The sequence below is a fragment of the Balearica regulorum genome, chromosome 28 (assembly GCF_011004875.1).
Source record: "Balearica regulorum gibbericeps isolate bBalReg1 chromosome 28, bBalReg1.pri, whole genome shotgun sequence".
NCBI classification, from domain to species: Eukaryota; Metazoa; Chordata; class Aves; order Gruiformes; family Gruidae; genus Balearica; species Balearica regulorum.
In genome coordinates this window covers 219995-242345 of record NC_046211.1, presented here as the reverse complement: position 1 = coordinate 242345, position 22351 = coordinate 219995, and the positions used below count along the sequence as shown (strand labels likewise).

At 69.5% G+C, this 22351-nt stretch overlaps 5 protein-coding genes across 9 annotated transcripts; 2 read left to right on the top strand and 3 right to left on the bottom strand.

The window, feature by feature from the left end:
• Positions 1-224: 224 nt before the first annotated feature.
• On the top strand, positions 225-5255 carry LOC142598401 (Fc receptor-like protein 5). The gene is made up of 11 exons (XM_075736916.1): positions 225-338; positions 1161-1181; positions 1268-1516; positions 1716-1979; positions 2073-2357; positions 2711-2980; positions 3095-3403; positions 3504-3593; positions 3755-3776; positions 3884-4880; positions 5214-5255. The coding sequence occupies exons 1-11, from the start codon at positions 263-265 to the stop codon at positions 5253-5255; spliced, it is 2625 nt and encodes an 874-aa protein (XP_075593031.1). The 5' UTR covers positions 225-262.
• On the bottom strand, positions 5222-6972 carry FCER1G (Fc epsilon receptor Ig). The gene is made up of 5 exons (XM_075737141.1): positions 6804-6972; positions 6342-6433; positions 6085-6126; positions 5716-5736; positions 5222-5360 (listed from the first exon to the last, which is right to left on the bottom strand). Exons 1-5 carry the CDS (start codon positions 6859-6861, stop codon positions 5304-5306), a joined length of 270 nt encoding a protein of 89 aa, XP_075593256.1. The 5' UTR covers positions 6862-6972; the 3' UTR covers positions 5222-5303.
• A 456-nt stretch (positions 6973-7428) lies between these two features.
• On the bottom strand, positions 7429-13574 carry NDUFS2 (NADH:ubiquinone oxidoreductase core subunit S2). The gene is made up of 14 exons (XM_075737467.1): positions 13294-13574; positions 13041-13147; positions 11802-11992; positions 11023-11143; positions 10729-10841; positions 10546-10620; positions 10311-10388; positions 10006-10091; positions 9508-9627; positions 9229-9358; positions 8540-8635; positions 8215-8298; positions 7692-7749; positions 7429-7589 (listed from the first exon to the last, which is right to left on the bottom strand). The coding sequence occupies exons 1-14, from the start codon at positions 13566-13568 to the stop codon at positions 7552-7554; spliced, it is 1572 nt and encodes a 523-aa protein (XP_075593582.1). The 5' UTR covers positions 13569-13574; the 3' UTR covers positions 7429-7551.
• Positions 13575-15584: 2010 nt separating this feature from the next.
• Positions 15585-19823, top strand: ADAMTS4 (ADAM metallopeptidase with thrombospondin type 1 motif 4). Its single transcript, XM_075737466.1, has 9 exons — positions 15585-15902; positions 16814-17137; positions 17387-17519; positions 17611-17781; positions 17887-18173; positions 18255-18441; positions 18548-18723; positions 18796-18971; positions 19061-19823. Exons 1-9 carry the CDS (start codon positions 15762-15764, stop codon positions 19467-19469), a joined length of 2004 nt encoding a protein of 667 aa, XP_075593581.1. The 5' UTR covers positions 15585-15761; the 3' UTR covers positions 19470-19823.
• A 168-nt stretch (positions 19824-19991) lies between these two features.
• LOC142598565 (uncharacterized) lies at positions 19992-21711 on the bottom strand. Of its 5 annotated transcripts, none has more exons than XR_012832678.1 (4): positions 21261-21640; positions 20815-20887; positions 20578-20706; positions 20376-20515 (listed from the first exon to the last, which is right to left on the bottom strand). XR_012832678.1 is itself a non-coding variant. In XM_075737470.1 (3 exons), the coding sequence occupies exons 1-3, from the start codon at positions 21629-21631 to the stop codon at positions 20009-20011; spliced, it is 1011 nt and encodes a 336-aa protein (XP_075593585.1). In that variant the 5' UTR covers positions 21632-21640; the 3' UTR covers positions 19992-20008. The 5 variants fall into 5 exon arrangements, 2 of the variants coding, with proteins under 2 accessions (XP_075593585.1, XP_075593588.1); XR_012832679.1 differs by having other exon boundaries at positions 20399-20515; positions 20574-20706; XR_012832680.1 differs by lacking the exon at positions 20815-20887 and having other exon boundaries at positions 19992-20515; positions 21261-21711.
• Between the last annotated feature and the right edge of the window lie 640 nt (positions 21712-22351).

The window sequence follows — 22351 nt, the reverse complement described above, 5'->3', positions numbered from 1 at the left end:
CCCAGCTCTCGGGGTCCCAGCTCTCAGGTTCTCAGCCCCTCACGAGTGCATCACACACACAAGGCCACTCGTGCCCCACGTGCTTGGAGGGTCCCTGTGCCCAGAAGGACCCCCCCCCGGGCGAAGGGGCCGGTGGCTCCTCCAGACCCAAAGCCTGTCCCTCGCTGGTGCCAGACACGTCTCCGGGCACGTGTCTCCGGGGCCGGGGCAAAGCCTCAGGTCCGGGGAAGTCGCTTCCTTCCCCTTTCCCCAAATAGCTGCTATGCAAAGGACGGGTAGCCCCACCAGTACGCAGCAGCGTGCCGGGATGGCCAGGCGCATGGCGCTGCTCCTCTGGGGTGAGTGCCCAGGCATGGGCCGTGGGGCTGACAGGGGACCTGATGCCACGGGGATGGGCGTCCGGACCCCTCCCCGCTTTGGGGAGCAGTGGGTTGAGGCAGAGCCTGGTGGCACCAGCCAACCCGTGGGGAGGGAGCACGGGGTGGCTGTGGGGTCCCCCAAGGTCCCAAACACCAGCAGAGCCAGCCCGTGGGGTTGTACCCCAGTCGTGGGCTGGGGTGGCCATGGGGACAGGGCTGTGGGGACAGGGTTGGGGGGACAGACATCACAGGGATGGAGATGTGGGGACCAGCATCATGGGGCTGAGGCAGATGTGGGGTTGGGGACATGGTGACAGGGCTGTGGGGTTGGGGTCATGGCAACGATGAGGCCGTGGGGATGGAGACATGGGGACGGGGCTGCGGGGACAGGGCTGTGGAGACAGGCACCACAGGGACAGGGATGTGGGGACCAGCATCGTGGGGCTGGGGCAGCTGTGGGCATGGGGCCATGAAGACAGGTGCCATGGGAATGGGATTGTGGGGATGGGGCTATGGGGATGGGGCCGTGGGGATGGATGCCGTGGGGATGGATGCTGTGGGGCTGGTGGAGGGTTCCCCATGCTCTGTGCCACCCCGGGGTGGCTTGCGGTGTCCCCAAGCCCTGCGCCAGCCCGGGGTGGCCATGCCACACAGATGCAGCGCGTGGGCGGCTCTGATGCAGCCGTGTCCCCTGGGGTGTCCCAGCTGTCCTGGGGACCGTCTCTGCACCCTTTCTCACGGGTTCCAGTGTCCCCGTGGCAGCAGCCCCCACCCAGCCCCTCTCCCCTTCTCCCTTTCCAGCCCAAGCCCTTGGCCTCACTGGTGAGTCCTCACTGCCGTTCCCCAACCCCGCAGTCCCCAGACGCCCGCGGTGGCCCTGGCAGGCTGGTGTCCCCATCACCCTGCAGGCTCCCAGCCCAGCCAGCTCACGCTGGACCCCCCCTGGACACCGGTGTTCACGTCAGAGAAGGTGATGCTGAGGTGCCAGGGCTCCGGTGCACCCGGTCCCACCAAGTGGTACATCGGCCAGTGGCTCCAGCAGCAGATAACATCCAACTACATCTACGTCTCCAAAAACCACCTCGGGAGCGGCACCTACCAGTGCTGCAGCCCCGGCGCTGAGCTCAGTCCCCCCATCACCCTGAGATTCTCAGATGGTGAGAGGCACGATGGGTACCCACGGGTGCCCCAAGGGCTCTGGGTGGGCTCTGTTTCGCAGCCTCTCGCCCCTTGTGCGACAGGAGCCCACCCCCCACGGGTGCTGGCTGCATCCCTGTGCACACCAGTGCATCCCCGTGCAATGGGAGCCCACCGGCTGCATCCCCGCGCGCCGGCCGCCCCGGCCCTCTCTTGCAGACTGGCTGGCGCTGCAGGTGCCGGCGCGGGTGCTGCTGGAGGGGGACACGGTGCCGCTGCGCTGCCGGGCCTGGAATGACATTGAGATCACCCGGGTGCAGTTCTTCCGTGAGCAGGAGGCGCTGGGGGGGCCGTCCCGGGGGACCGAGCTGCTCCTGTCCCCCCTGCAGCTGCAGCACGGCGGGCGCTACCGCTGCCGCGCCATCGTGAACAAGTTGTTTGTGCAGGGGCAGGACTCGGCGTTGGTGCCGGTGGTGGTGCAAGGTGAGCACCTGCTCCCCAGCACCCACCTGGCGGGGCGCAGCCCCCCCCCTCCCCAGAGGGCTCGGTGTCACTGTCCCCCCGGTTCCTTCCCAGAACTCTTCTCGGTGCCGGTGCTGCACCTGAAGGGCCCGGCCGAGCCCCCCGAGGGAGCCCCCCTGACCCTGGGCTGCCTCAGCCAGCCCAGCCCCCTGCGGCCCCTTGCCCACCTCCAGCACGTCTTCTACCGGGACAAGGTGGTGGTGGGGGGACCCCAGGACTCCCCCCAGCTCCAGCTGCCTGCCGTGGGGCTGTCTGACTCGGGGAACTACTCCTGTGAGGTGCGGACGGAGACGGCCAGCGTGCGGAAACACAGCGCCCTGGTCACCGTCACGGTGCGCAGTGAGTGTGCGGGGGGGATGGGGACGTACCGGTGCCCTGCAGCCCTCTCTCACGTCCCTCCCCAGGTCTCCGATCCCTGCCCAGGTCCCTCCATCCCTCCCCAGGCCCCCCTGTACCTTCCCAGTCCCTCCCCTGGTCCCTCCATCCTTGCCCGGGTCCTCTCATCCCTCTCCAGGTCCCCAAATCTCTCTCCAGGTCCTTCTGTCCCTCCCTGGGGTCCCCCCACTCCTCCCCGGGTCTCCACACCCCTCCCTGAGGCCCCTCCATCCCCGCCTGGGTCCCCTCCTCCATCGGTCCCCTGGACCCCCGATCCCTCCCCGGGTCCCCTGTCCCTGTCCGTCTCCTCCCCGCAGGGGTCCCGGTCTCGGGGGTGTCCCTGCTGGCGCAGCCCCCCAAGGGGCAGGTGGTGGAGGGCGATCGCCTGGTGCTGCGCTGCTCGGTGGCCATGGGGACCGGGCCCCTCTCCTTCTCCTGGCACCGGCATGGCTTGGCCCGGCCGCTGGCCACGGGCCCCCGCTACGAGCTCCGCGCCGTGCAGCCCCAGGATGGCGGCCGCTACCACTGCACGGCCACCAACGGTGGCACCGCGGCCGACAGCCTGCCGCTGTGGGTCACCGTCCTGGGTGAGCAGGACCCTCCGGCTCTGGGTGCCCCCCCCCCCCAGCATCACTGCATCCCACGCTGCGGGATGGCCACCGCCACCGGTCTGACCCCGGCACCGTCTCTCCACCTGGCAGTGCCGGTGGCCAACGCCACCATCACAATGGCAAGGACGGAGCCGTCGGTGCCGGCGGGCGAGAGCCTCAACCTGACCTGTTCGGTGGAGGCGGGCACCGCGCCGGTGACCTTCACCTGGCTGCGGGACGGGCAGCACCTGGGCTCGGGGCCCGTCCTGTCCCTGGGGGCCGTGGGGCCGACCCACGCCGGGACCTACCAGTGCCTGGCCACCAACCACCTCGGCACCCACCGCGTCTTCCAGGTGCGCAGCCCGGCGCTGGCCCTCTCGGTGACACAGCCAAGACAGAAACGGTGGCAGCAGGGCACAGGTGGGGGCCGTGCTCATCTGCCCCCTCCCCGGGGTCCCCACGGGGGTCTGGCTCCCCCCCCGTTTGGGGCTGACCCGGGCTCGTCCCCACTCGTCCCCAGCCGTGGCCGCGGGACTCAGCGCGTCCCTCCTGCTCCTGCTCCTGCTCGCTGCCACCGTGGGCTGGCACCTCTGCCGCCGGCACCGTGCGGGTGGGTTCTGGGGGTCCCGGGGTTCCCCCTCCCTCCTGGCAATGCAAGGCTGAGCCCCGGGGCCCTTGTCTCGAGGTTTGGGGGTCTCAGGGGTCCCAGGGGTCTTGCTGCTGGTACCCCGGGGACCCCAGGACTGCTGACACCCCCCCTTTGCCTTACAGCCGCTGGGAAGAGCCGGGACAGGTGAGCAGGGAGGGGGGTCGGACTGCGAAGCCCCTTTCCCCAGGGCCAGGACAGCAGCATCCCCCCCCCGGTCTGTCCCCGCCCCAGGCGCCCCCTTGTCCCCGCAGGGACCCCGCTGCCCCCCCGGAGCCCGAGGATCACCAGCCGGAGCCCACAGCCCCCCCCGGGGCGGCGGGGGACGAGGAGGTGCTGTACACCCACGTCGTGGTTACCGAGAGGGGCGGCGGTGAGTGCGGGGGGGGGGACACACACGGGACACGCCGCCCACGCGTGTCACCCCCCCAGTCCGGGTCCCCGAACCAGTTTCTCTTCCAGGCACGTCCCGGTCCCCGTCCCGGTCCCGTCCCGCACCCCCGCAGGAGCCGACCGTCGTCTACGCGGTGCTGCCGGCTCCCCACGCGCGACTGCGGCTCCCGAGCGACACCTACGAGAACGTCCCGTGACCCCCGCGGGGCACCGGCGTGGAAGGGGCACGGGGGGTCACTGGGGACGCCACCTCTGCGCTGGTGCCCACTGGTGTGTGTGTGTGTCCCGGGCAAACCCCTGCACACACAACCCACGGCTCCCGTGGGGCGGCTGCTCTGCAGGGGGTCCGATCCGGATCAGCAGAGCCCAGCCCGGGTGGGGGGGGGGGGCAGAGTGGGGAAGCCCCAGGACTACCCAGGGCCCCCCGTTCCCCCTCCCAGGGCTCCCCAGTCCTGCCAGGACTCCCCAAAGCTTCCAGCACCCCCCTGTGCCCCACTCACCCCCCCTCCCTCCAGCAGGTCCCCCCACACCTGGGGCTCTCCCCGTCCCGGCCCTGCTGGCCCCCCCCCAGGCCACATCTGTGCCTCAAGAAAGGTGCCGAAACCCCCGAGGGTGCTGGGGGTTCCCCCCGCCCAGGGCTCTGTGGGGCCAAGGAGGCCACAGGAGCCATTTCCATGGTATTGTCCCCAAAATACAGCTTTTTGGTTAAACAGGGGGAAATGGTGTTTTTCTCTACCAGGCGTCTCCTCCACCGAGAAAGACGGTGGCAGCTGCCACCGAGAGCCAGGGCCACCGGGGTCCATCCCCATCAGATGGTGCCACCGTGCCCAGGGGGTCCCTGTCCCCCCGCAGCGGATGGTGCCGCTGTCCCGTGCCCCTCGCCGGTGGCATCGTCCCCATCCCGCATCCAGCCCCACTGGGAGCCGGCGCCATCGCCGCTGTCCCCCGCTCCCACCTCGCCGTTACAGAAGCGCTCCTGCCCCGTTCGCACATGGTGCTGCTTTACTGGGGGGAAGCAGCGGGGGGTGGGGGGGGGCAGCACCACGCACCCCAGGCAGCTTCAGCCCCCTCCAAGCTCAGGGGGTCCCAGCACGGCAGCGGCGCTCGGGCTGTGCCCGTGCCTGGCCAGAGGCAGTTTGGGGCCAAACCCAGCCATTTCCAGGGGGAAAAAGCTCTGGTTCTCCATCACAGTTCCAGGAGGGGGGGCCGGGGGGGCCATGGGGGGGTCCCTAGCTGCTGGAGATGGACGAGGGGCAGCTGCAGCACAGCAGCAGGAGGGGGTCAGGACTGTTTGATCTGGAGGGTTTCGTACATCTCCTGTCCTTCGCTGCTGAGCCCCTGTGTGGGAGATGGGGTTACAAGGTCCGTGTGTGTCCCCCGAGTGCCACCCCCCACACCCCCCCCCGAGACTGTCACCCCACTGTGGGGGCTTCCCACCCAACATGGGACCCAGGAAAAGGGCTACAGGTCGTTGTGGGGGGGCTGCACCCAGAGCAAGTGCTCCCAAGGCGGGGGCGGGGGGCAGGGGGGACAGGGCACCCCCCAAGTTACAGCACCCATGGGATACAGCACCTGCAGGGCAGGGCATTCCCATGGGGTGGTGGCACCCCAGGGGACAGCAACCGTGGGTAGGACCACCCCCCCCAGGACAGGATCCCGCTGGGATGCGTCTCCCCCCCCCAGGCTGACTTACGGTGTAGATGGCTTCTTCCTTCTGCTCCAGGAAAGAGAAAGAGAAAGAAAGAGCTGGGGGGGACGGGCACGGGCACACACAAACACCCCAGCCCCCTGCACCCCTCCCCTCACTCCCTGGGGAAGTGGGGGGAAGCTGTGAGGTTTCCTGGATTTTGTCCCCCCAATCCTGGACCACCAGACCCCCCCTGCCCCAATTCCCCTTCACTTTCCCCTTCCATGGCTGCAGCACTGTCTGTGGTAGGCGCTGGGGGGGGGGCCCATCCCTCCCGGGGCACCCCATCCCTCCCGGGGCACCCCATCCCCAAACCTCCCCCCCATCCCCAAACCTCCCCCATCCTGGCTGCCCTTTGCCGACAGCGCCCGTTACCTCCTTGCTGGCTCCCTGCTGCGACGCTTGGTGAACCTGGAGCTGCGGCGGGGGGGGGGGGGGGGGGAGGGGATCACCCAACAGACAAAAAAGGGGAAAAAAAAAAATAAAAGAAAAAAAGAAGTAAGAAGAGGAAAAAGCCCCAGCACGGATGGGGAAGCTCGGGGGCTGTGGCCTCCCTGGGGTCCCCCCAAAAAACAGGGCCCAAAGGGGTTTAGCTGGGTCCCCAAGCGGGGCAGGTGGATCCTGGTGCTCACCTTGAGGCGGCAATAAAGGACAGTGAGGACGACGCCGTAGAGGAAGAGGATGGCGTCCAGGATGTAGCAGACCTCCGGCTCCATCAGGGCCTCTGGGGAGGATGGAGGGGGGGGTGGGAGGGGGTCCCTGGGTCAGCATCGCCCCGGGACGGATCCTGCACCCATCCTTGCTGCCACGAGCTCAGCTCTGCCGCATCCACGTGTCGCCCCTTTCTGCACAATGGCGGAGGGTCCCGGGGGGTCGCAGCCGGCACCGACATCCCCCCGGACAGCATCGGAGAGCCCCGGAGCCCACCAGGACTCAGCCTGGGGCATCCCTCCATGCCACAAGCACCCCAGGGGACGCTTGGCTTCGACGGATCCCAGCTCATCCCAAAGGCGCCAGGTCACCATCAAAGGAGCCAGCCCGACGGCCACATGCCCACCCGGCCGCTCCCCTCGCCCGCAGGACCCCGTCCCCACCTGCCACCGGGGTCCACAGCAGCAGCAGGGCGGCGGCGAGCAGCAGGCGGATGCCCATCCCTCCGCGTGGCCCCGAGCGGGGTCCGGTGGGTTGGGGCTATCGCGCAGCAGTCAGCGACCGCAGAGCCAGTGTCTTCCTCCCCGCCAGCTCGCGCCGCCCCTGTGTCGCTTCCCCCCTCCTCCAGTCCCCGGCCGTGCTGGGGAACTGGCCGGCATAGCCGTCCCCTCTTCCTGCAAAGGGCGGCGGGGCCATTGCTCAAGGGCCAGGCGAGATGTCCCCAGGCGTCACCCATCTGGCCCAGACCTCGTGGCACCCCGGCCCTGCTCTAGCACGGCTGCGGCCACCCATGGGGGGCTGCGGGAGCACCCACCAGCCCCAGGCAGATGAAGGCTCTCAGGGAAGGCCCCACAGGCTGCGGGTGCTGGAGGCACCCAAACCCAGGCTGGTGGAGATGAAACCCCGGGGGTCGCTCCAGGCTCCCCCCGTCCTGTGGGCTGCAACCACGGGAAGGGGAAGCTCTCGACCACAAGCCTCACATGAGAAAAGGAGGAAGAGCGGGGTTTCACCGGGTGTCAGCTGGAGGAGAAGGGCTGAGGCGAAGACAGAGACGCTGGACAGGCAGGACGTGGTTTAGGCTTTATTTGACTCAGATGAGGAAGGGGGTGCAGGGGTGCCAGGGGCTCCCCAGGCCCGGAGCAGCACACACAGCAGGAGACGGGCACAGCGGGGACGGCCGGGGCTGCCACCTCACCGATCCACTTCCCCAAAGACGATGTCCTGTGTGCCTGGGGAGAAAGAGAGGCGTTAGGGCACAGCCAGCCCCCCCGAACGGGAAAGGAGCCCCCCTCGAGAGCTGTGGGAGCCCCCAGCCCAAGGAAGGAACGTACCGATGATGGCCACGACATCTGCCAGCATGTGGCCCTGCGACATCCGATCCAGGCCGGCCTGAAGCAGAGCACAGGGACCCCCATCAGCCCACAACCCCCCCACAAGCACCCATCACCCCGGCCCCAGGCCTGCGGAGGTGGGAGGGTGGAGTGGGCGAGCGGGGTCCGGCACAGCTCACCACTTCCGGAGCCAGTGCTGTGCTGGCAGTGGGACCCACGGCCCCCCATGGCTGGGGGCAGGCAGAGGAGGGGGCACTGCCCCCACAGGGACGGAGGGAAGTGGCCAGTTATCAGCAGAGAACGGAAACCGGCTCTAACAGCAGAGGCACGAGACGCATTTGGGGACACGCAGGCGGTGACCCACAGACACCAGCCCCGGCCCGCCGCGCTGGGGCCACGCTGCGGTGAGGTTTCCCTCTCTCCCAAACTCATCCCGGGATGCACTCGTCCCCTCCAGCCCAAATCCCACCCTCGCTGTGGGCCCCGGCACGGTGATGCCGCCGACTGCCCCAGCCTCTCCTACCAGGTGAGCAAATCCGGGCGCCTTAATCTTGCAGCGGTAGGGGCGGCTGCTGCCGTCCGAGACAAGGTAGACGCCGAATTCACCCTGCAAGGATGCGGGGAAAGGGTCAGTGACATGGTCACGCTGTCAGGGGGCCGAGGCTCTGTCCCAGCTGCAGCGTCCAGCCCTCAGACACCCATCTGGTGCGAGAGCAGGAGCCTGGGGACAGCCCACCCAGCTGGTGACAGGAGCACCGGGCTGTCCCCACGAGCAGCACGGGGCAGCCGGGACACCCGTCACCGCGTGCCAGAGCCCACTGTCCCCATAACACCATGAGAAGCATCACCTTGGGGGCCTCGATGGCCGTGTAGGTGGCTCCAGGGGGCACCTGGTAGCCCTCTGTGTACAGCTTGAAGTGATGGATCAGTGACTCCATGGAGGTCTACGGAGAGAGGAGGGCACCATCACCGAGGGCGTGCGGCTGGGTGCAGGCAGAAAATGCTGCCCGTCTCCTGCCTGCCCCTCGGCGACTTGCAACAGGGAGCAAAGCGTGGGAACCAGGGCAGTGGCCGTGTTCACACGGCCGCTGGCCACAAATGTGTGGGACACGGAAGCAGGGCAGCTGCTGGGTCTCCTCCCTGCCAGCCTCTACCTACACCAGGGTGGTTTTTTTGGCAGAGCTGGGCTGGGCCTGGCAGAGCTGGGGAAGGGAGATCCCCTCCCTCTGGCACAGGGCTGGACCGCCGCAGGGCTCAGGAGCGACCTCAGCGGGCAGCAAACCCCCCCCCCCCCCCCCCCCCCCCCCCCCCCCCCCGGAACAAAGCCGCCCTCCCTGCACACGTGCTGCGAGATCTGGCAGGGCTGGCAGACAGGAGGCCAGGCAAGCCCCCAGCCCAGCCCAGGGACGGATGCAGCAGCAGATTAACACTGTAAATTCTCAGCACAAGCACCTGACACACCAAACCGCGTTTCCTGCTTGCTAGCACCGATGTGCAGCTGGTGGTGAGGCCCAGTGGGGGAAGGAAACGTGTTTACCTTCATCTCTGCCCGCTTCGGAGGGGAGATTTTGGCATCATCTACTTTGATCTCCCCCTCAGGCATCTTGTTGAGGCACTGGAGGATGATACGGAGGGACTGTCGCATCTCTTCCACGCGGCACAGATACCTGTGGGACCCCCCACGCCGCTCAGGACGCACACATTCCACGTGGTGGGCGCCCCGTGGGGAAGCCACGGCCTCACCACAGGCCCACGGAGGAGGCGTGACCCTGCCGAGTCCCCCCACGGCCCCCGGCAGAGCCGTGGCACAATGTACCTGTCGTAGCAGTCGCCTCGGGAGCCGATGGGGACGTCGAACTCCACCTGGTCGTAGACGTCGTAGGGCTGGGTCTTGCGCAGATCCCAGTGGATCCCTGAGCCCCGGAGCATCACCCCGCTGGGCGGAGGGAGGTGGGTGAGCCGCTGGCCCAAAGGGGGGGCCCCAGCTCCTCCCCGCACCCCAGAGTGGACCCGGACACAGGGGAACACAGCCACACGTTCCCCGCCTGCACACGCCCACAGCCTGGAGCAGCGGCCGACGGCTGGGGCACAGCGCGTAGGTAAAGCCGCACAGGACGCATCATCACAGCTCCTGCCACCAGGCAGCAATGCCCTGACGGTCACCGGTGTCATCGGTCCCCAAAATGGCTCCAATCAGCCCCAGGGACTCCCACAGTCAGGGACTCGACCCCAATCCTTCTGCAGGTGATGATCAGCTGGGGGCAGCGGTAGGAGGCTGAGCCCCCCACGCATCCCCGGGAGCCGCCGAACCCACCTGAACCCGTAGTTGAGAGCCTCCTCCGCCGTTATCACCCCGATGTCGACCGTGCGGTTCTTCCAGATGCGGTTGTTCGTGAGCATCTGCGGGTAGCAGGCCATTAGTCACTGGTACCCCGCACCAGCTGCCTCTCCTGGAGCGCGCACCCCCTCTCCTGACCCATGTCACCTTGTCACCGCTGCCACAGGAGGAATAACCCCACGCTGGCCGTGCCCAGGGGACAAACAATGTGAGACCCCAGCCCTCAGGGTGCAGGGAAACGGGGGGGTGTCCCTCTCTCCCGGGCTCCTGTCCCGCCTCACCTCCTCCACCTCGTCTATCCGCGTAGAGAAATTCTTCACAAACTCATAGATGTCGTCCATCAGCCCCAGGGGCAGGTCCTGCGTGGGAGGAGAGGGAGGTCAGCCCATGCACGGCTGGTGGCACCGGGGACACGGGCAGGGAGGCACTGGAGGGGCCACCCCCACACAGGGACACCCCGCACATCAGACCGGGGGGCTCTGCAGGGAGCACAGGGCACGGCGTGGCCGCCCTCACCTGGTGCACCCCACCGGGGCGGATGTAGGCGGCGTGCATCCGCGCCCCCGAAACCCGCTCGTAGAACTCGAACATCTGTGGGGACAGAGGAAAGCCCGCTGCTCCACGGCACAGCCCCGCAGGCAGCACCGAGCCCCGATCTGCCCCCTGCCAATCTCCCAGCACGGCCGTGCTGCCCTTTACCTTCTCCCTCTCCTCAAACATCCAGAAGAAGGGGGTCATGGCCCCGATGTCCAGCGCGTGCGTGGTCACGGCCATGATGTGGTTGAGCAGCCGGGTTATCTCTGCGAAGAGGACTGGGGGCAGAGAGGGTGCAGGGGGGTGAACACGGCTGGCCTCGTGCCCCCCTGGGGAGAGGGAACGGGAGCCCCTGAAAGTCGAGAGCTACGAGCCCCCAGCAGGGCAGGCAGAGCAGGCAGGGCAGGCAGCTGGACAGGAGATGGAACCCCCGCAGAGACGGCACGGGGCCGCCCTCACCTCGGATCCACTGAGCCCGCAGAGGTGGGCGGATGTTGAGCAGCTTCTCCACAGCCAGGGAGTAGGCCTGCTCGTTGCACATCATGGAGACATAGTCCAGACGGTCGAAATAGGGCAGCGCCTGCCGAAAGAAACAACCGTGAGTGGTGGCAAAGGCCTGGGACAGTCAGGAGCGCTCGGAGGCTCCACCGCAGCTGGGGAGCACCAGGACACAGCCCCCAGGCACAGCATGTTCCTGGCTCAGGGACGCTTCAAGCACAGCAGCAGCCAAGAACTCCGGTCCCAGGCTGGAGCAGACAGCCCGGCCTTGGGATAAGGCATGAAGGAAGACAGACAACGTCCGTCTGTGAGAGTTTTCCAGCTCGCAGACACTGCGAGGGCCCAATCCTGCACCTTCAGCACTCACCAGCTGAGAACCGTCGCCACTGCACAGCTGAGCATGGCCATCACAGCGCTGCCCTGAACCGCAGTGGCTAGCCAAGGTGGCGTCAGCATCCCCCCCCGCCCCCCCCCCGGCTATTTCAAGCTCCTTTTCTCCCGCCAGCAGAAAGGTTAAACCTGATGGGGACAATAAATCAGCGAGGTCTGTTTACAAACACCGCTGCAAACCCTGACAGGCAAATAAATCCCCTCCCAGTGTGCCAAGGAAGCTGCTGATGTATTCGCTCGGACAGACGGGCACCAACAGCCCCTCACCCCAAAAGGACACCCCTTGCTCTCCCCACGGACAAACATCAGTCCCCAGGATGGGGAAGCATTGGGAGTCTGCTGTGCCTTACCTGGAGGTATGTCTTGTACTCGATGAGCTTCTCGGTGCCCCGGTGCAGGAGGCCAACGTGAGGGTCACACTTCTTCACCGTCTCCCCGCTCAGCTCCATGACCAGCCGCAGGACCCCGTGAGCAGCCGGGTGCTGGGGCCCAAAGTTTATGGTCAAACTCGAGACCTTCTTGTGAGCCAGAGGGTCCCGGTCTGCTCGGGGGAAGAATGAGGAGAGTCAGGCCAGGAGAAACATCCACCCCCAGAAGCGCCGCTGCCCCCGAGCGCCTTTCCCGGCAGCACAGACGCGCAGAGCGGACGCCAGACAGACGTCCAAACCAATCTCAGCGCTTGGCTGGACATCGGGAACACGGAGTCCCCACGGCCAGCTCCCGTCTCAGCCCAACACAAGATCCCTCGGAGAGGTTCAGGGGCCTCTCGCTGCCTCCCGGGAGGCTCAGCCTGCGCTGGCCACTCTTCCCAGAGCACAGGGACCCAGGCAGCTTCCCGATGCTGCGTGGGCGGAGGGGCCAGGGTCACGGCAGAGACCAGGCACCGGGAGGTTTGCAGAGCTAGTAAGAGAAGCGAGGGATGAGAAGCTCAAAGCCCAACTAGGGTCTGACGCAGGAGCCCCTTGCAGCAGCTTGGGGGACACGGATGGGGCTAAAGCTCCCAGGGGACTCACCCCCTACACCCGCACCCCAAGACCCAGGCACCCACAGGACACTCAGGAGAACAAGACACCCCCCAAGCAACCGCTGAATCCTCGCTGTGCACCCACCAGGCACCCAGTGAGTCCCAGTCTGGCCCCGAGCACCCCCCAAGCAGCACCCCTGGGTACCCAGGTGCCCACGACCCCCCCACAGGCACGCCCCCCCCACCCCGGACCCTCTGGGCCGGTACCCACGCTGAGCCCCAGGCCCCTGCAGGCATCCAGTGAGCCCCAGACTGGCCCAGGGCCCCTCTGCCCCGTGTAACCCCCAACCTGACATCCACCGAGCCCCCACAGGGACCCCAACGAGCCCCAGCCCGGCTCTGGAGCCCACTGAGCACCCCCAAGGGCCCCGAACAGCCCCCCGGGGCTCCCTCAGGGCCTCGGGACCCCTACAGGGACCACCCAGGGCCCCCAACACCTCCTCAGGGCCCTCCCAGCGCACCCGACACCCTTCCGGCGCCTCGGCCTTCCCTCCGCAGGGCCCCAGGGCCCCTCCAGGGCCCCGCCGCTCTCCCGGAGCCCCCGCTCGCCCCCGCCGCCCCTCACCGTTCCAGGGCGGCGGCACCCACTTCTCCGTCTCTTTGCTCGGGTACATGACGGCGCCGGCGAACTGCTGGGCCCACTCCACGTCGGGCTGCCATTGCCGCGACGTCCTGCGGGACGGGGACGGGGGACCGAGCCGTGAGGGGGGGGGGGATCCGGGCCCCCCGCCTGAACCCGAGCCCCGCCGCCGCCCCCAGCCCCGGTCCTGCCTCCCGCCCCCGGCCCGGCCTCAGGTGCCGGCTACCCCCGCTCTCACCGCACCGGGGCCGGCCCCAGCCGCGCCGCCGCCCGCAGCCCCGAAGGTGCCCGCAGCCGCCCCAGCGCCCGCAGCGCCGCCATCTTGCCCTTGGCACTGCGCGTGCGCCGCCCCGCCCCCCGCGCCGCGGCAGTGGGCGGGGCCCGGCGCCATGCTTGTAGAGGGCAGGCGAAGCCCTGCTGCGTCACCATATTGAGCGTGGGCAGTTCCGCCGCTATCTTTACTAAGGGAAACAGCCGGGAAACCGCCGGTGGCGTCGCTGCCATCGCTGCCATCTTTGTGCCGGGCAGAGGCGGTCCCGTGGGGATGGGGACAGGGACGGGGGGAGCAGGGACGGGGGGGGCAGGGACGGGGGGAGCAGGACGCACCGGGTGAAGAAGGAGCAGGGTGTCCCCAGGCCTCCCCACGCTGCGGCTGGAGGTGGCCCCTGTCCCCTCCCTGGACACCCGCGGTGTCCCCGTGTGGGGGTGGGGGGGGGCATCTGAGCAAAATTGTCCTGTGACCCCCTCGCTCACACTGCACCGCAGACCCCTCCCACTTGGGGATACCCCGGCTCCGGCATCCAGATGTGTCCCCCTCCCAGAGGACACGGGGACCCCCCAGCTGTGCCAGGACCCTCGGTGCCCCCCGTCCCCTCCCCCCTCTGTCCCCCCAGCGTCGGGGTCACACCAGCTCCCACGTCACTGGCCCCAGTGACGCCAGCGGCTGCCCGGCCCCCACGTCACGGCTGTTCCCGACCTGGCGTGAGTCATGGTGGCCATGCAGAGTGATGCCGTCCAGATGTTGGCCGCTGGCTGCCAACCCCCCCCCCCCGGCACAGGGCCATCCTGCTGGGACTGGATCCGGCCCCGGGCTGGAGGCTGAGCCAAGAGGAGCTTCCCCACCCTGAGCCCCTGCCAGCACCCAAGGGTGCCCCATGGTGGGGGGAAACTGGGGCTGGGGGATGCTGGGGCTGAGGGATGCTAACACTGGGAACCACTGGAGCTGGAGATGCTGGGGTTGGGGGGGTGCTGGGGTTGGGGGGGATGCCGGAGGTGGCGGGTGTCAGCCAGAGCAGATGTCAGATCCCAGGGAAGCCAGCTGTGCCGGATGCCGGCTCCGGCGGACACTGTGGCAGACGCTGGAGCCCAGCGGATGCCAGCTGCGGCAGATGCCGGTACCGCGGTGGGCTCCCGGTGGGGTCCATGCCTTGCCGGTGACACCACTCCCGGGCACGGGTGGGTGTCAGGCAGGTGCTGTTCCAGCCGGGCCCAGCTGCGGTGCCGGCAGGGTCCCATGGGTGCAGCCGAGCACCGCTGCGGCATCGGCACAGAGGCCCTTTGTGCGGCAGCGCCGGGTGCCGCTATCTCCCTTTGTGCGGGGCCGCATCACCCTGTTGTTCTCCCGGGGACGGCGGGGATGGCACCGGCACCGGCACCCGCACGGCAGCACCCGGGGCCACGCCGGCCCCCCCCCAGACTGGGGGTGCTGGAGGGTGACGGGGCAGGAAGGGCAGCCCGGCCCGGCCCCCCCCGTTACGAGAAGGGAGGAAGCAGGATGGGGCCGTGTCCTGCCCAGCCAGGCTGGGGGCCAGGAGGTGACTCGGGGGTGACACAGCGGTGGCTCTGCTGGGAACTGCGGACACGGAGGGGGCACGGAGGGGCTCACACCGGATGGGGCTGGGGGGGAGGGGGTGGGAAGCGATGGGGGGGACAGGGAGGCATGAAAACGATGAGGAGGGATGGAGATGGAGCAGCGGGGTGTTATGGGGCAGTGGGTGCCGGAGGGTAGGGGAGCCCCCCCCGGGGTGCCCCCAGTCCCATGCCCATCCCGGGCACCTCAAGGCCACCCTTGGCAGACGCCCACCCCGGCCCCTGCTGCCCCGGTGTGGGGGATCCCAGTGAGGGGGGGTCCCGGTGAGGGGGGGGGCCCGGTGAGGAGGATCCCAGTGATGGGATCCCGGTGAGGGGATCCCATGAGGGGGGGTCCCAGTGAGGGGGGGTCCCAGTGAGGAGGATCCCAGTGATGGGATCCCGGTGAGGGGATCCCGTGAGGGGGGGTCCCAGTGAGGGGGAATCCCGGTGAGGGGGGTCCCGGTGAGGGGGGGTCCCAGTGAGGGGACCCCGGTGAGGGGGGGTCCCGGTGAGGGGGGGTCCCGGTGAGGGGACCCCGGTGAGGGGGTCCCAGTGAGGGGGAATCCCGGTGAGGGGGGATCCCGTGAGGGGGGGTCCCAGTGAGGGGACCCCGGTGAGGGGGGATCCCGTGAGGTGGTCCCAGCGCGGGGGATCCCCCGGCCCGGCCCCGCTCCCGGGGGACCCGGCTCTGCTTTCCCGGAATGGCCCGGGGGGGGTCAGGGCTGCCCCGCTCCGCCCCGCCCGCCCGGGGCCGCCTCTCCCACCCGTTTAAAGGCGGCGGCGGGGCCGAGCCTGCGGGGACGTCTGTCGGTTCCCGCTGTCGCGCTGTCGCGGTGTCGCGACGGTGCCCGGGCAATGCGCCGCGCGCTCCTGGCGCTCCTGGTCGCCGCTGTCGCCGCCTCCGCCGGGGCCGCCCACAGCCCCGCGTGTCCCGTAACGGCACCGGACGAAGCCGGGACACGGTCCCGCGTGGGGCCGGCCCCGAGGAGAGTGAAGGTACGGCCGGACCGGGACACCGCGGGCTGGGATGGACCGGGAGGGAATGGGACCGGGATGGAATGGGACCGGGATGGGATGGGATGGACCGGGAGGGAATGGGACCGGGATGGAATGGGACCGGGATGGGCTGGGACCGGGATGGAATGGGACCGGGATGGGATGGGATGGACCGGGAGGGAATGGGACCGGGATGGGCTGGGACCGGGATGGAATGGGACTGGGATGGGATGGGACCGGGAGGGAATGGGACTGAGATGGGATGGGACTGGGATGGGACCGGGAGGGAATGGGACTGAGATGGGATGGGATGGACCGGGAGGGGATGGGACTGAGATGGGATGGGACCGGGATGGGATGGGATGGACCGGGAGGGAATGGGATGGACCGGGAGGGAATGGGACCGGGAGGGAATGGGACCGGGAGGGAATGGGACCGGGATGGGATGGGACCGGGATGGGATGGGACCGGGAGGGAATGGGACTGAGATGGGATGGGACCGGGATGGGATGGGATGGACCGGGCTGGGCTGGACCAGGATGAGCTGGGATGGACTGGGATGCGCTGGGACAGACCGGGACTCGCCGAGACTGACCGGGATAGGCTGGGACTGGGATACACCGGACCAAGATGGGCTGGGCTGGGCCGGGCTTCCCCTCCACCTCCCGGGGCACCGCCAGGACCCGCCCCGAGGGTGTGACCGGGGCCGCGGGCAGCCGGTACCCCACGGGGCTGGGGGGCGGTGGTGTGGAGCCCAGAGACATCGGGGTGCACGGGGGGGGGGGGGGCACGGTGCTGGGGGGCACAGGCAGGAATGTGCACGGTGATGGGGAACACGAGCGTGGGGTGGGGTGTGCTGGGGGGCACTGGCTGGCGCCAGTCCCCTGCCCCAGCACCCTGATTCCCGGCAGCGCTTTGCCTCGGTGCCGCGGTACGTGGAGATGCTGGTGGTGGCGGACGAGTCGATGGCCCAGTTCCACGGTGCGGGGCTCCGGCGGTACCTGCTGACAGTGCTGGCGACAGCCGCCCGGTCCTTCCGGCACGGCAGCCTGGGCAACGCGGTGGATCTGCGGGTGACACGGCTGGTGGTGCTGGGCCAGGGCACCCCCGGGCCCCCCTCCACCCCCAATGCCGCCCAGATGCTCCGCAACTTCTGCCAGTGGCAGAAGGGGCTCAACGTCCCCGACGAGGACAGTCCCCTCCACTTTGACACCGCCATCCTCTTCACCCGGCAGGTGTGTGGGGGGGTGATGGCTGGGGGGGTCCTGAGGGGAGCTGCAGGGCTCTTTGGGGTCCTTGCAGGGTGGTTGGGGGCTGGTGGGGTCCCTGGGTGACCCCCAAGGTGTTTAGGTGCTGGCCAAGCCCCTGGGCTGTCCGTGGGTTTTGGGGGCTGGTGGGGTCCCCAGGGACCATCCCTGGGAGTTTGGGTGCTGGCTGGATTTGGGGGTGCCCCGAGCCCCCCCACACACCCCACCTGCCCCCAGGACCTGTGTGGGGCGGCCACGTGTGACACGCTGGGCATGGCCGACGTGGGCACCGTCTGCGACCCTGAGCGGAGCTGTGCCATCGTGGAGGACGACGGGCTGCAGTCGGCATTCACGGCCGCCCACGAGCTGGGTGAGCAGCAGGGGCCGGTGTGGGGGGTGAATGGGACCCCACTGCCACCCACGAGCCCCCCCAGGGCTGACACCGTTGTTCCCCGGCGCAGGCCATGTCTTCAACATGCTGCACGACACCTCCCAGCCCTGCCGGGAGCTGAACAGCCGCTCCGGAGCCACCCGCCGCGTGATGGCTCCCGTCCTCTCCTCGCTGGAGCCTGGCGAGATGTGGTCCCCATGCAGCGCCCGCTTCATCACCGACTTCTTGGACAACGGCCACGGTACGACCCGGCACGCAGGGTCCCAGCACGTGGGGCCCCGGTGCAGCCACATCCCATGCCGGTGCCCTCAGGGACCCCCGGTGCAGCGGTGCCGTGTCCCCGCAGGTCACTGCCTCCTGGACAAGCCTCCGGAGTGGCTGCAGCTGCCCTCGGCACTGCCGGGCAGCATCTACCCGGTGCTGCGGCAATGCCAGCTCGCCTTTGGGCCTGACTCGCGGCACTGCGGCGACCTGCAGCCGCCCTGCGCTTCGCTGTGGTGCACCGGCCGTGCCGGCGGCCGCTCCGTCTGCCAGACGAAGCACTTCCCCTGGGCTGACGGCACACCATGCGCGCCGGGCAGAGTCTGCATGGACGGGCTCTGCGTCGGCATCGGCCGCATGCAGGAGCTCACTGTAAGTCCTGGTGGGGCAGGAGGGTCAGTGTCCACCCGCCGGCACCAGTTCGACCCCCCGCACTGTGTTTTCTGGCTGCAGACACCTGTGGACGGCGGCTGGGGGCCGTGGGGGCCATGGGGCGGGTGCTCACGGACCTGCGGCGGTGGCGTCCAGCTCTCCCACCGCAACTGCACCGCGCCGGCACCTCGCCACGGTGGCCGGTACTGCGAGGGCAAGCGCACCCGCTTCCGGTCCTGCAACGTGGAGGAGTGTCCCGGCAGCACCCGTGAGTGGGGCTGGGTGGGGAGCAGGGGTGTCACTGGCCACCGGTGCGGGCTGGGGGGTGCTGGGGGCTGCCACCAGTGCTGACCGTGCCTCACTGCTGCCGGCAGCCCTCACCTTCCGGGAGGAGCAATGTGCCGCCTACAACCATCGCCCTGACCTCGTCAAGGGGCTCCCGGCACCCCTGGACTGGGTCCCACGCTACAGCGGCGTCCCCGAGCGGGACCAGTGCAAGCTGACCTGCCAGTCCCAAACCCTGGGCTACTACCACGTGCTGCAGCCGAGGGTGAGTGTCCCCCCTACCCGCTGTGCACCCGGGGGTGCCGCCGGCGGGTGCTGAGGCCGTGCTGTGCTGCAGGTGGCCGACGGGACGCCCTGCTCCCCTGAGAGCACGGGAGTGTGCGTGCAGGGCCGCTGCATCCCCGCCGGCTGCGACCGCATCATCGGCTCCAAGAAGAAGTTTGATAAGTGCATGATGTGCGGTGGTGACGGCTCCGGCTGCACCAAGGTCTACGGCTCCTTCACCAAACCCCGGTGAGTGTTCTGACGGCAGCGGCATGGCAGGGGGGGATACCACCCACAAGCAGCCGGTGTCCCCCATCCAACACCACTCTGCCCCGCAGCTACGGCTATAACGACGTGGTGACCATCCCGGCGGGCGCCACGCACCTCCTGGTCCGGCAGATCTCGGCGGCAGGCAGCGAGGACATCTTCCTGGCGCTGCGGCGGCCGGCCGGCGGCTCCCTGCTGAACGGCGGCTACGTCCTGGTGCCCTCCGTGACCGACGTGGTGCTGGCGGGCGGCGTGACCCTGCGCTACAGCGGGGCCACAGCGGCCACCGAGACACTGACGGGCCGGGGGCCGCTGCGCGAGCCCCTGGTGCTGCAGGCGCTGGTGGTGGATGAGCAGCGACCACCGCGCTTGAAGTACAGCTTCTTTGTGCCGCGGGCGCCGAGACGCCCATCGGCGGCCTGGGAGAAGCAGAAAGCCGAAATCCTGGAGATCCTCAAGAGCCGCCGGCGCAACAAGTAGCGGCACGAGCCCAACCGGGACGTGGCTCTGCCAGAGCGCAATTCTGGCAGCACCGCGGTGCCTATTTATTTGGTTATTTATTGCCCACTGGGAGCAGGGGCACCGTCCACGGGACGGCGTCAGGCAGCCCCTCGGCAGAGCCCTGGCAGGCTCGTGCCATGCACGGGACCAGCCCCGGTGCAGGTAACCATGTCTACCTCAGCCCCCCCACAGGCAGAGCGGGGTGACCCCCCGGGCAGGACCCAGGGCACCCCCCTCCCCGTGTCGCCCCCCACCCCGGCTGCGGCCTCCCTTGGTGCAGCCACCCAGCTGTAATTTATTGCAGCGTTGTTATTTAAAGCTATTTATGGAGCCGGCTGGCATGGTGTGTGGTGATCGGCGTGGCGGTGCCAGGCACCGCAGTGTCCCTCGGCTGCAGCTGCGTTAACCCTCCCTTACTGCCCCCAGCATCCTTCCCCGGCGTCTTTCCCCCCAGCAGCCACCAGCACCCCCCTGCCCCCCAAGAAACGGGCACCCCCAGTCTTGCCCAAAACGGGGCTTTATTGGGTGCCTCCTCCCAGCCGCGCGCTGCCCCTCGGGGTGGCTGTGGGCCCGTACCCATCCCTCGAGGTGGCAGCCAGAGCCACGAGCATACAGGGCCCAGACACGCTGCCAGCCTGCCCTGAGACATCCCGGGGTGGAAAATCCCCCCCCCCAGGCCCCCCACAGAGCGCTGCACCCCAGGGATGGTGGGGCCGGGCACCCGTTCTGCCGGGGAGCCCCAGGACCTCACCACTGCGCCGGCTCGGTGCTGCCGGGTGGGTGCCCCGGCTTTGGGGCGTCAGCTTTGCCCCCCGCAGGGGCACAGGGCTCACGCTGCCAGGTGTGGAGGTGGTGAAGCTCCATCGCGGCTCCGCATCCCGGCACAAAGCCGGAGTGTTTCCAGCATCCTCTCGTGTGTCGGGCGGGGGGAGCTCGGACGTAGCAGCTGGGCAGGGGGCTGTACGCAGGGCCCACCCCTGCGGGGGGGCTGCAGCTCCAAGGGAAAAGCCGGCAGAGCACGAAGCCTGGCCAGAGGAAAGGGAGAGCTGCGAGCTGTGCTGCGGGACCCGGCCCTGGCCCCACGCACCTCGCCCAAACACCTCCTGCAGCAGCGTCAGTTTGGGTTTGGGGGAGTGTGGCCCCTCGCAGTTCATCTCCTTCAGCCCCCAGCTGCGGAGCTGCTCCAGGGCATCTGGTCCATGACGATCGACACGACCTGGGGGTGACAGGGATGTCACTGCCGGCATGCAGCAGCCTCAGCTCGCCCTGCTGTCCCCCGCCATCCCCGGCTCGTGCCGGTGCCCCCCGCCACCGCCCTGCTAACCTGATCATAAAACACGACGGTGACGAAGGCCCCGAAGAGGAGGGACTCCGGCAGCTGGACCATGCAGTGAGCCCTGGAAGGCGGCCACGGGTCAGAGCGGGGCCGGAGGCCGAAGCCGACGTGGGGCAGCCCGGAGTCCCGACACAGCGCCGCCACCCCGGCCCTCCCCTCCCCTCCCAGCTCCTCCGTAGAGGGGGAAGACGGGACCCCCGTGCTACCCCCACTCACGTCTGGACGCGGTTGTTGGCAACGTCTCCTCCCGCCACCATCCCTGCCGGGGTCCTGCCCGCCGGCCCCAGCCAGGTGCGCCCAGCCTCGCCATCCCCGGGGGTGGGTGGGTGTTACCAGCCCTGCGCCCACCCCAGCACCCAGCTCCTGCCTGCGGGGCCCGGCCAGGGGACTCAGGAGTGGGGCTGCCCCACGGGGACCCCCACACGACTGCTCACCCCTGTAGAAGAGGAACTGGATGAAGTTTTTCTGGTTTAACCCCCTGACGCAGTTGTTGATCCTGCAGATGGACAGACAGACGGGTGGCGGGGGTCTTGCTGTCCCCGGTGTACTGTCCGGTGCCTGGGGACTGGAACGAGCCGTGGCGGAGCCCCTCGTGCCCCGGCGTGGGGCCGTACCGGAGGCCCCTACCAGCGGCAGTGGCGGTGCATGCAGTGCACGCGGCGGCGGCAGGCGTGGCAGTGGCGGCAGGCGTGGCGGTGGCGGAAGGCCTCGCAGCGGTCACGCACCGTCCAGCCCTCCCGGCTCCGCGTTCAGCGGGGTCCGGCCGCCGGCAGAGCGTGGCGGCAGCGCAGCCCCTCACCCCCATCTCGCAGCTCCTCGGGGTTCCGCGGGGCCCCGCTGCGGCGGAGTCGATGGCGGCGTCGGGGAGGGGACCCACGCGTGGGGACGGGGCGGGGGGAACGGGGACGCGAGCGCCCGCCTCGCCGGGACGGGGCTGAGGAGCCGCTGCCCCCCGCGGCCCCCAGGCGGTGGGTCACTCCGCGGGGCCCCGGGCGGGGGTGGGCGCTCACCGGGGTCGGCGAGGACGGCGCGCGCGGCAGGCCAGCAGCAGGATGAGGTGGGAGGGGGGAGGGGGGGGGCAGCGCGCGGGGACGGAACCCGGGGACCCCCCCCCCCCCGGCGGCACGTGCGGCGCAGGACGGGCAGCGCACGCCGAGGCACGTGAGCAGCGGGCACACGGCGCCGCACGGACCCCGCCCGCCGCCGCAACGCTTCCGGTCCGAGCGCCGCGCCCAATCGGAGCGCAATCTCGCCGTGACGCAGGCAGTACGGGCGGGGCCAGCAGGCGGATGGAAGGGCGGTGGCGTGCGCGGTTGCCGCGGCGACGGAACAGGGCGGGGCTCGCTCTGGACACGCCTCCTTTGGGCGGCCCCACGGAGCTCCGCCCCCCTCGCCGGCTCGGGCTCCCCCGGGTCCCGCCGCCCGCCCGGGCACCCCGAGGGGCCCCCGCCCGCTCCCCTCCCCTCCCCGCCACCCGGGACCCGCGTCCCCGTTTGCCACCCCCAGCCGGGACACCGGGGCCCAG

What these genes read in the sequence shown, in the direction of transcription:
- NDUFS2 (XM_075737467.1), bottom strand. Translation starts at nt 13,568, where the DNA reads ATGGCAGCGATGGCAGCGACGCCACCGGCGGTTTCCCGGCTGTTTCCC. An exon ending in AGTACAAGACATACCTCCAG is followed by an intron (nt 11,144 to 11,801) that starts GTAAGGCACAGC and finishes TTCTTTCGGCAG; the next exon opens with GCGCTGCCCTATTTCGACCG. An exon ending in TGTTTGAGGAGAGGGAGAAG is followed by an intron (nt 10,621 to 10,728) that starts GTAAAGGGCAGC and finishes CTGTCCCCACAG; the next exon opens with ATGTTCGAGTTCTACGAGCG.
- FCER1G (XM_075737141.1), bottom strand. Translation starts at nt 6,861, where the DNA reads ATGGGCATCCGCCTGCTGCTCGCCGCCGCCCTGCTGCTGCTGTGGACC. An exon ending in GCTGTGGACCCCGGTGGCAG is followed by an intron (nt 6,434 to 6,803) that starts GTGGGGACGGGG and finishes CATCCTCCCCAG; the next exon opens with AGGCCCTGATGGAGCCGGAG. An exon ending in AGCAGGGAGCCAGCAAGGAG is followed by an intron (nt 5,737 to 6,084) that starts GTAACGGGCGCT and finishes TTCCTGGAGCAG; the next exon opens with AAGGAAGAAGCCATCTACAC.
- LOC142598401 (XM_075736916.1), top strand. Translation starts at nt 263, where the DNA reads ATGCAAAGGACGGGTAGCCCCACCAGTACGCAGCAGCGTGCCGGGATG. An exon ending in CCAAGCCCTTGGCCTCACTG is followed by an intron (nt 1,182 to 1,267) that starts GTGAGTCCTCAC and finishes ATCACCCTGCAG; the next exon opens with GCTCCCAGCCCAGCCAGCTC. An exon ending in CTGCCGCCGGCACCGTGCGG is followed by an intron (nt 3,594 to 3,754) that starts GTGGGTTCTGGG and finishes TTTGCCTTACAG; the next exon opens with CCGCTGGGAAGAGCCGGGAC.
- LOC142598565 (XM_075737470.1), bottom strand. Translation starts at nt 21,631, where the DNA reads ATGGGGGTGAGGGGCTGCGCTGCCGCCACGCTCTGCCGGCGGCCGGAC. An exon ending in CCAGTTCCTCTTCTACAGGG is followed by an intron (nt 20,707 to 21,260) that starts GTGAGCAGTCGT and finishes TGTCACCCCCAG; the next exon opens with GTCGTGTCGATCGTCATGGA. An exon ending in GAGGTGTTTGGGCGAGGTGC is followed by an intron (nt 20,516 to 20,573) that starts GTGGGGCCAGGG and finishes TCCTCTGGCCAG; the next exon opens with GCTTCGTGCTCTGCCGGCTT.
- ADAMTS4 (XM_075737466.1), top strand. Translation starts at nt 15,762, where the DNA reads ATGCGCCGCGCGCTCCTGGCGCTCCTGGTCGCCGCTGTCGCCGCCTCC. An exon ending in CCATCCTCTTCACCCGGCAG is followed by an intron (nt 17,138 to 17,386) that starts GTGTGTGGGGGG and finishes ACCTGCCCCCAG; the next exon opens with GACCTGTGTGGGGCGGCCAC. An exon ending in CACGGCCGCCCACGAGCTGG is followed by an intron (nt 17,520 to 17,610) that starts GTGAGCAGCAGG and finishes TCCCCGGCGCAG; the next exon opens with GCCATGTCTTCAACATGCTG.